The sequence below is a fragment of the Salvelinus fontinalis genome, chromosome 40 (assembly GCF_029448725.1).
Source record: "Salvelinus fontinalis isolate EN_2023a chromosome 40, ASM2944872v1, whole genome shotgun sequence".
Classification (NCBI taxonomy): Eukaryota; Metazoa; Chordata; class Actinopteri; order Salmoniformes; family Salmonidae; genus Salvelinus; species Salvelinus fontinalis.
The window spans coordinates 2543445-2553444 of NC_074704.1; the positions used below are offsets into that span (position 1 = coordinate 2543445).

The window sequence follows — 10000 nt, forward strand, 5'->3', positions numbered from 1 at the left end:
ACATCTCTCTCTCTCTCTACATCTCTCTCTCTCTACATCTCTCTCTCTCTCTACATCTCTCTCTCTCTCTCTACATCTCTCTCTCTCTCTACATCTCTCTCTCTCTCTACATCTCTCTCTCTCTCTACATCTCTCTCTCTCTCTACATCTCTCTCTCTACATCTCTCTCTCTCTCTACATCTCTCTCTCTCTCTACATCTCTCTCTCTCTCTACATCTCTCTCTCTCTAATCTCTCTCTCTCTCTACATCTCTCTCTCTCTCTACATGTCTACATCTCTCTCTCTCTCTCTACATCTCTCTCTCTCTCTACATCTCTCTCTCTCTCTACATCTCTCTCTCTCTCTACATCTCTCTCTCTCTACATCTCTCTCTCTCTACATGTCTACATCTCTCTCTCCCTCTACATCTCTCTCTCTCTCTACATCTCTCTCTCTCTCTACATCTCTCTCTCTCTCTCCCTCTACATCTCTCTCTCTCTACATCTCTCTCTCTCTCTCTACATCTCTCTCTCTCTCTACATCTCTCTCTCTCTCTACATCTCTCTCCTCTCTCCTCTACATCTCTCTACTCTCATCTCTCTACATCTCACTCTCTCTACATCTCTCTCTCTCTACATCTCTCTCTCTCTACATCTCTCTCTCTCTCTACATCTCTCTCTCTCTCTACATCTCTCTCTCTCTCTACATCTCTCTCTCTCTACATCTCTCTCTCTCTCTCTACATCTCTCTCTCTCTCTCTACATCTCTCTCTCTCTCTACATCTCTCTCTCTCTCTACATCTCTCTCTACATTTCAATTCAATTCAATTCAATTGACTTTATTGACATGGTAGGTTCGTTATTACTTACATTGTCAAAGTATACATATCGAAAAATCTAAATCAAATATATATGTATATATATACAAAATATATATACACTGCTCAAAAAAATAAAGGGAACACTTAAACAACACAATGTAACTCCAAGTCAATCACACTTCTGTGAAATCAAACTGTCCACTTAGGAAGCAACACTGATTGACAATAAATTGCACATGCTGTTGTGCAAATGGAATAGACAAAAGGTGGAAATTATAGGCAATTAGCAAGACACCCCCCAAAACAGGAGTGATTCTGCAGGTGGGGACCACAGACCACTTCTCAGTTCCTATGCTTCCTGGCTGATGTTTTGGTCACTTTTGAATGCTGGCGGTGCTCTCACTCTAGAGGTAGCATGAGACGGAGTCTACAACCCACCCAAGTGGCTCAGGTAGTGCAGTTCATCCAGGGTGGCACATCAATGCGAACTGTGGCAAAAAGGTTTGCTGTGTCTGTCAGCGTAGTGTCCAGAGCATGCAGGCGCTACCAGGAGACAGGCCAGTACATCAGGAGACGTGGAGGAGGCCGTAGGAGGGCAACAACCCAGCAGCAGGGACCGCTCACCTCCGCCTTTTGTGCAAGGAGGTGCACTGCCAGCGCCCCTGCAAAATGACCTCCAGCAGGCCACAAATGTGCATGTGTCTGCTCAAACGGTCAGAAAACAGACTCCATGAGGGTGGTATGAGGGCCCACGACGTCCACAGGTGGGGGTTGTGCTTACAGTCCCAACACCGTGCAGGACGTTTTGGCATTTGCCAGAGAACACCAACATTGGCAAATTCGCCACTGGCGCCCTGTGCTCTTCACAGATGAAAGCAGGTTCACACTGAGCACATGAGCACATGTGACAGACGTGACAGAGTCTGGAGACGCCGTGGAGAACGTTCTGCTGCCTGCAACATCCTCCAGCATGACCGGGTTGGCGATGGGTCAGTCATGGTGTGGGGTGGCATTTCTTTGTGGGGCCGCACAGCCCTCCATGTGCTCGCCAGAGGTAGCCTGACTGCCATTAGGTACCGAGATGAGATCCTCAGACCCCTTGTGAGACCATATGCTGACACATGCACATTTGTGGCCTGCTGGAGGTCATTTTGCAGGGCGCTGGCAGTGCACCTCCTTGCACTAAGGCGGAGGTAGCGGTCCTGCTGCTGGGTTGTTGCCCTCCTACGGCCTCCTCCACGTCTCCTGATGTACTGGCCTGTCTCCTGGTAGCGCCTGCATGCTCTCGACACTACGCTGACAGACACAGCAAACCTTTTTGCCACAGTTCGCATTGATGTGCCATTCTGGATGAACTGCACTACCTGAGCCACTTGGGTGGGTTGTAGACTCCGTCTCATGCTACCGCTAGAGTGAGAGCACCGCCAGCATTCAAAAGTGACCAAAACATCAGCCAGGAAGCATAGGAACTGAGAAGTGGTCTGTGGTCCCCACCTGCAGTATCACTCCTGTTTTGGGGGGTATCTTGCTAATTGCCTATAATTTCCACCTTTTGTCTATTCCATTTGCACAACAGCATGTGAAATTTATTGTCAATCAGTGTTGCTTCCTAAGTGGACAGTTTGATTTCACAGAAGTGTGATTGACTTGGAGTTACATTGTGTTGTTTAAGTGTTCCCTTTATTTTTTTGAGCAGTGTATATATTTATATATAAATAAATGGTGGGACCAACAGCAATAATAACAGTAGTAGTGGACATGGGATTACCATTAACAACAACAACAATATTAATCAGAACAACAATAAATTAAAGCAACAGTAGTAGACCAGTGTCAATATGACTTGAGAAGACACATGACCTGGTAGTAGACCAGTGTCAACATGACTTGAGAAGACACATGACCTGGTAGTAGACCAGTGTCAACATGACTGAGAAGACACATGACCTGGTAGTAGACCAGTCTCAACATGACTGAGAAGACACATGACCTGGTAGTAGACCAGTCTCAACATGACTGAGAAGACACATGACCTGGTAGTAGACCAGTCTCAACATGACTGAGAAGACACATGACCTGGTAGTAGACCAGTCTCAACATGACTGAGAAGACACATGACCTGGTAGTAGACCAGTGTCAACATGACTGAGAAGACACATGACCTGGTAGTAGACCAGTGTCAACATGACTGAGAAGACACATGACCTGGTAGTAGACCAGTGTCAACATGACTGAGAAGACACATGACCTGGTAGTAGACCAGTGTCAACATGACTGAGAAGACACATGACCTGGTAGTAGACCAGTGTCAACATGACTGAGAAGACACATGACCTGGTAGTAGACCAGTGTCAACATGACTGAGAAGACACATGACCTGGTAGTAGACCAGTGTCAACATGACTGAGAAGACACATGACCTGGTAGTAGACCAGTGTCAACATGACTGAGAAGACACATGACCTGGTAGTAGACCAGTGTCAACATGACTGAGAAGACACATGACCTGGTAGTAGACCAGTGTCAACATGACTGAGAAGACACATGACCTGGTAGTAGACCAGTGTCAACATGACTGAGAAGACACATGACCTGGTAGTAGACCAGTGTCAACATGACTGAGAAGACACATGACCTGGTAGTAGACCAGTGTCAACATGACTGAGAAGACACATGACCTGGTAGTAGACCAGTGTCAACATGACTGAGAAGACACATGACCTGGTAGTAGACCAGTCTCAACATGACTGAGAAGACACGTGACCTGGTATGAAAGACAAAACAAAACAAGATGGTAACTATTATCGACATTACAAATCAAATCAAATTTTATTGGTCACATACACATGGTTAGCAGATGTTAATGCGAGTGTAGCGAAATGCTTGTGCTTCTAGTTCCGACAATGCAGTAATAACCAAGTCAGGAAGTCCAGGACCCAGTTGCACAGGGCGGGGTCGACACCCAGGGTCTCGAGCTTGATGACGAGTTTGGAGGGTACTATGGTGTTAAATGCTGAGCTGTAATCGATGAACAGTATTCTCACATAGGTATTCCTCTTGTCCAGATGGGTTAGGGCAGTGTGCAGTGTGATTGCGATTGCGTCGTCTGTGGACCTATTGGGTCGGTAAGCAAATTGGAGTGGGTCTAGGGTGTCAGGTAGGGTAGAGGTGATATGGTCCTTGACTAGTCTCTCAAAGCACTTCATGATGACGGAAGTGAGTGCTACGGGGCGGTAGTCGTTTAGCTCAGTTACCTTAGCTTTCTTGGGAACAGGAACAATGGTGGCCCTCTTGAAGCATGTGGGAACAGCAGACTGGGATAAGGATTGAATGAATATGTCCGTAAACACACCAGCCAGCTGGTCTGCGCATGCTCTGAGGACGCGGCTGGGAATGCCGTCTGGGCCTGCAGCCTGGGCCTGCAGCCTTGCGAGGGTTAACACGTTTAAATGTTTTACTCACCTCGGCTGCAGTGAAGGAGAGCCCGCAGGTTTTGGTAGCGGGCCGTGTCAGTGGCACTGTATTGTCCTCAAAGCGAGCAAAAAAGTTATTTAGCCTGTCTGGGAGCAAGACATCCTGGTCCGCAACGGGGCTTGTTTTCTTTTTGTAATCCGTGATTGACTGTAGACCCTGCCACATACCTCTTGTGTCTGAGCTGTTGAATTGCGACTCTATTTTGTCTCTGTACTGGGACTTAGCTAGTTTGATTGCCTTGCGGAGAGAATAGCTACACTGTTTGTATTCGGTCATGTTTCCGGTCCCCTTGCTCTGGTTAAAAGCAGTGGTTCGCGCTTTCAGTTTCACGCGAATGCTGCCGTCAATCCACGGTTTCTGGTTTGGGAATGTTTTAATAGTTGCTGTGGGTACGACATCGTCAATGCACTTTCTAATGAACTCGCTCACCGAATCAGCGTATTCGTCAATGTTGTTGTTGGACGCAATGCGGAACATATTCCAATCCGCGTGATCGAAGCAGTCTTGAAGCGTGGAATCAGATTGGTCGGACCAGCGTTGAACAGACCTGAGCGAGGGAGCTTGCTGTTTTAGTTTCTGTTTGTAGGCTGGAAGCAACAAAATGGAGTCGTGGTCAGCTTTTCCGAAAGGAGGGCGGGGGAGGGCCTTATATGCGTCGCGGAAGATAGTATAACAATGATCCAAGGTTTTACCAGCCCTGGTAGCACAATCGATATGCTGATAGAATTTAGGGAGTTTTGTTTTCAGATTAGCCTTGTTAAAATCCCCAGCTCCGATAAATGCAGCCTCAGGATATGTGGTTTCCAGTTTACAAAGAGTCAGATAAAGTTCTTTCAGGGCCATCGATGTGTCTGCTTGGGGGGGGGGATATATACGGCTGTGATTATAATCGAAGAGAATTCCCTTGGTAGATAAAGCGGTCGACATTTGATTTTGAGGAGTTCTAGATCAGGTGAACAGAATGACTTGAGTTCCTGTATGTTGTTATGATCACACCACGTCTCGTTAATCATAAGGCATACACCCCCGTCCCTCTTCTTACCAGAAAGATGTTTGTTTCTGTCGGCGCAATGCGTGAAGAAACCAGCTGGCTGCACCGACTCCGTTAGCGTCTCTTGAGTTAGCCATGTTTCCGTGAAGCAGAGAACGTTACAGTCTCTGATGTCTCTCTGGAATGCTACCCGTGCTCGGATTTCATCAACCTTGTTGTCAAGAGACTGGACATTGGCGAGTAGTATGCTAGGGAGTGGAGCGCGACGTGCCCGTCTCCGAAGCCTGACCAGGAGACCGCTTCGTTTCTACATTGCACTTTTCACTGGCTGTCCCTCAGGCTTTGGCAGGAGGACACATATTTGGCTGCCAAAACTGCACATTTTGGCTTTTCACCCAATAAATATTAGATTCTTTCTTCATCTTTTATAGTTTCAAATTCTTTGTATTGAATTATAATTTTGGGAAAGAAAGATTCTCTTAGGTCTGAGTATTTGTCACAGTGTAATAGGAAATGCAGCTCTGTCTCTACCTCTCCCCTGGAGCAGAGTGAGCACAGCCTGTCCTCTCTGGGCATCCAGGTCTGTCTGCCAGACTGTGCTCACTGAGTCTGTACCTAGTCAATGTTTTCTATCAGTCAGATAGTCTGCCACCATGTACTGTCTGTGTAGAGAGAAATAGCATTGAAGTTTACTTTGATTTTTTGTGGTGTCTTTCCAATAGGTGATATATTTTTATTTTTGTTTTGTGATTTGGTTGGGCCAGATTTTCTGAGGGCTGTCCTGAGGCTCTATGGGGTTGGTTTGGGTTGGTGAACTGAGCCTCAGAACCAGCTGGCTGAGGGGACTCTTCTCTGGTTTCATCTCTTGACATTGTAGAGCTGTGTGACGGAATGTTTTAGTGTCACTTGCTTTTAGATGGTTGTAAAATTTGATGGCTCTTTTTTTCTATTCGAATGAGGAGGGGGTATTGGCCCAATTCTGCCCTACATGCGTTATTTGGAGTTTTCCTTTGTACTTGCAATACAGTCTTGCAAAACTCTGTATGCAGTATTTCGATTGGATGTTTGTCCCATTTAGTAAATGCATTATTAGCGAGTGGACCCCATACTTCACTGCCATATAGAGCAATTGGTTCTATAACTGATTGAAACATTTTGAGCCAGATTCTAATTGGAATTTCGATTTTGATGTTCCTTTTAATGGCATAAAATGCTCTTCTTGCTTTGTCTCTCAGCTCATTCACAGCCATGTGAAAGCTACCTGTGTTGCTGTCACGATCGTGGGGCGGATTGACGGACCAAAACGCAGCAGTTGGAAAATAAGCCATCTTCTTTTATTTTAAAAGATGACGAAAAATAAACACGAAACACTTAATACAAACTATACAAAACAACAAACGACCGTGAAGCTAAATAACGTTGTGCACATACACACACAGGCTACAAACGTTCTACATAGACAATTACTCACAACCAATGAGAGCCTATGGCTACCCTAAATAAGGCTCCCAATCAGAGACAACCGAAATCAGCTGTCTCTAATTGGGAACTCATTCAGGTAACCATAGACTCTCCTAGATAACTAAACATACATAGACAACGCTAGACATCTGCACTCAACACAAACCCATATACTACACCCCATAACCCCTTTACCATATAAACACCCAAAACCAACAAAACATAAACATTCCCCATGTCACACCCTGACCTAACTAAAATAATAAAGAAAACAAAGAATACTAAGGCCAGGGCGTGACATAACCCCCCCCTTAAGGTGCGAACTCCGGGCGCACCATTACACAGTCTAGGGGAGGGTCTGGGTGGGCTTCCATCCACGGTGGCGGCTCCGGCTCAGGTTGTGGTCCCCACGTCACCACAGTCCATAACCACCTCCTAGGCTTCCTCCAAATGACCCCCCTCCACATTAACCCCATTGCATTAAGGGGCAGTTCCGGACTAAGGGGCAGCTCCGGACTAAGGGCCAGTACCAGGGTAAGGGGCAGTACCAGGGTCAGGGGCAGTACCAGGGTCAGGGGCAGCACCAGGGTAAGGGGCAGCACCAGGGTAAGGGGCAGCACCAGGGTAAGGGACAGCTCCGGACTGAGGAATGGCAGCTCCGGACTGAGGAATGGCAGCTCCGGACTGAGGAATGGCAGCTCCGGACTGAGGAATGGCAGCTCCGGACTGAGGAATGGCAGCTCCGGACTGAGGGACTGCAGCTCCGGACTGAGGGACGGCCCTTGGCTGGCTGACGGATCTGGCTGCTCATGGCTAGCTGACGGATCTGGCTGCTCATGGCTAGCTGACGGATCTGGCTGCTCATGGCTAGCTGACGGATCTGGCTGCTCATGGCTAGCTGACGGATCTGGCTGCTCATGGCTAGCTGACGGATCTGGCTGCTCATGGCTAGCTGACGGATCTGGCTGCTCATGGCTAGCTGACGGATCTGGCTGCTCACGGCTAGCTGACGGATCTGGCTGCTCACGGCTAGCTGACGGATCTGGCTGCTCACGGCTAGCTGACGGATCTGGCTGCTCACGGCTGGCTGACGGATCTGGCTGCTCACGGCTGGCTGACGGATCTGGCTGCTCACGGCTAGCTGACGGATCTGGCTGCTCACGGCTAGCTGACGGATCTGGCTGCTCACGGCTAGCTGACGGATCTGGCTGCTCACGGCTAGCTGACGGATCTGGCTGCTGACGGATCTGGCTGCTCATGGCTGGCTGACGGATCTGGCTGCTCATGGCTGGCTGACGGATCTGGCTGCTCATGGCTGGCTGACGGATCTGGCTGCTCATGGCTGGCTGACTGATCTGGCTGCTCCTGTCTGATTGGCGGCTCTGGCAGATCCTGTCTGGTTGGCGGCTCTGGCAGATCCTGTCTGGCGGACGGCTCAGTGGGCTCATGGCAGACGGGCGGCTTTGCAGGCTCATGGCAGACGGGCGGCTTTGCAGGCTCATGGCAGACGGGCGGCTTTGCAGGCTCATTGCAGACGGATGGCTCAGATGGCGCTGGGGAGACGGATGGCTCAGATGGCGCTGGGGAGACGGATGGCTCAGATGGCGCTTGGCAGACGGGCAGTTCAGTCATCGCTGTGCAGACGGCAGACTCCTGCCGGCTGAGGCGCACTGTAGGCCTGGTGCGTGGTGCCGGGACTGGTGGCACCGGGCTGGGGACACGCATCTCAGGGCTAGTGCGGGGAGCAGCAACAGGACGCACAGGACTCTGGGGACACACAGGAGGCTTGGTGCGTGGTTTAGACACTGGTGGTAAAGGGCTGGAGACACGCACCATATAGCTAGTGCGTGGAGGAGGCACTGGTGGTACTGGGTTGGGGCGGGGAGGTGGCGCCGGAAATACCGGACCGTGCAGGCGTACTGGCTCCCTTGAACGCCGAGCCTGCCCAACCTTACCTGGTTGTATGCTCCCCGTCGCCTGACCAGTGCGGGGAGGTGGAATAACCCGCACCGGCCTATGTAGGCGAACCGGGGACACCATGCGTAAGGCTGGTGCCATGTACGCCGGTCCGAGGAGACGCACTGGTGACCAGATGCGTTGGGCCGGCTTCATGACATACGGCTCAACGCTCAGTCTAGCCCGGCCGATACGTGGAGCTGAAATGTACCGAACCGGGCTATGCACGCGTACAGGAGACACCGTGCGCTCTACTGCGTAACACGGTGTCTGCCCGTACTCTCGCTCTCCACGGTAAGTACAGGGAGTAGGCGCAGGTTTCCTACCTGACTTCGCCACACTCCCTTTAAGGCCCCCCCCAAGAAATTTTTGGGTTGTACTCACGGGTTTCCAGCCTTGTCTCCGTGCTGCCTCCTCATATCGCCTCCTCTCGGCTTTAGCTGCCTCCAGCTCTTCACGAGGAAGGCGATATTCTCCAGGTTGTGCCCACGGCCCCTTACCATCCAGTATCTCCTCCCATGTCCAGGAATCCTGTGTAGGTGGGTCCTGTTGCCGCTTTCCATGCCGCTTGGTCCTATAAGGGTGAGTAGTTCTGTCACGATCGTGGGGCGGATTGACGGACCAAAACACAGCAGTTGGAAAATAAGCCATCTTCTTTTATTTTAAAAGATGACGAAAAATAAACACGAAACACTTAATACAAACTATACAAAACAACAAACGACCGTGAAGCTAAATAACGTTGTGCACATACACACACAGGCTACAAACGTTCTACATAGACAATTACTCACAACCAATGAGAGCCTATGGCTACCCTAAATAAGGCTCCCAATCAGAGACAACCGAAATCAGCTGTCTCTAATTGGGAACTCATTCAGGTAACCATAGACTCTCCTAGATAACTAAACATACATAGACAACGCTAGACATCTGCACTCAACACAAACCCATATACTACACCCCATAACCCCTTTACCAAATAAACACCCAAAACCAACAAAACATAAACATTCCCCATGTCACACCCTGACCTAACTAAAATAATAAAGAAAACAAAGAATACTAAGGCCAGGGCGTGACAGTTGCTGATATTTAGTCCTAGATATGTGTAGTTTTTGGTGTGTTCTAAAAGAACTGTGTCCAAATAGAATTTATATTTGTCATCCTTTTTTTGGAATATCATTATATTAGTTTTTTTTAGGTTAATGGTCAGAGCCCAGGTCTGACAGAACCTGTGAAGACGATCTAGGTGCTGCTGTAACCCCTCTTTAGTGGGAGACAGCAGCACCAGGTCATCTGCGTACAGCAGACACTTG

The 10000-nt window shown here is 49.0% G+C and overlaps 1 protein-coding gene across 1 annotated transcript in view; it reads left to right on the plus strand.

The window, feature by feature from the left end:
- Positions 1 to 10000, plus strand: part of LOC129839533 (broad substrate specificity ATP-binding cassette transporter ABCG2-like) — a 37767-nt gene that overhangs the window by 7153 nt on the left and 20614 nt on the right. The window contains exon 5 of the mRNA XM_055907047.1: positions 830 to 857. Coding sequence (XP_055763022.1) covers positions 830 to 857 — 28 coding nt within the window. The remainder of the gene's footprint in view (positions 1 to 829; positions 858 to 10000) is intronic.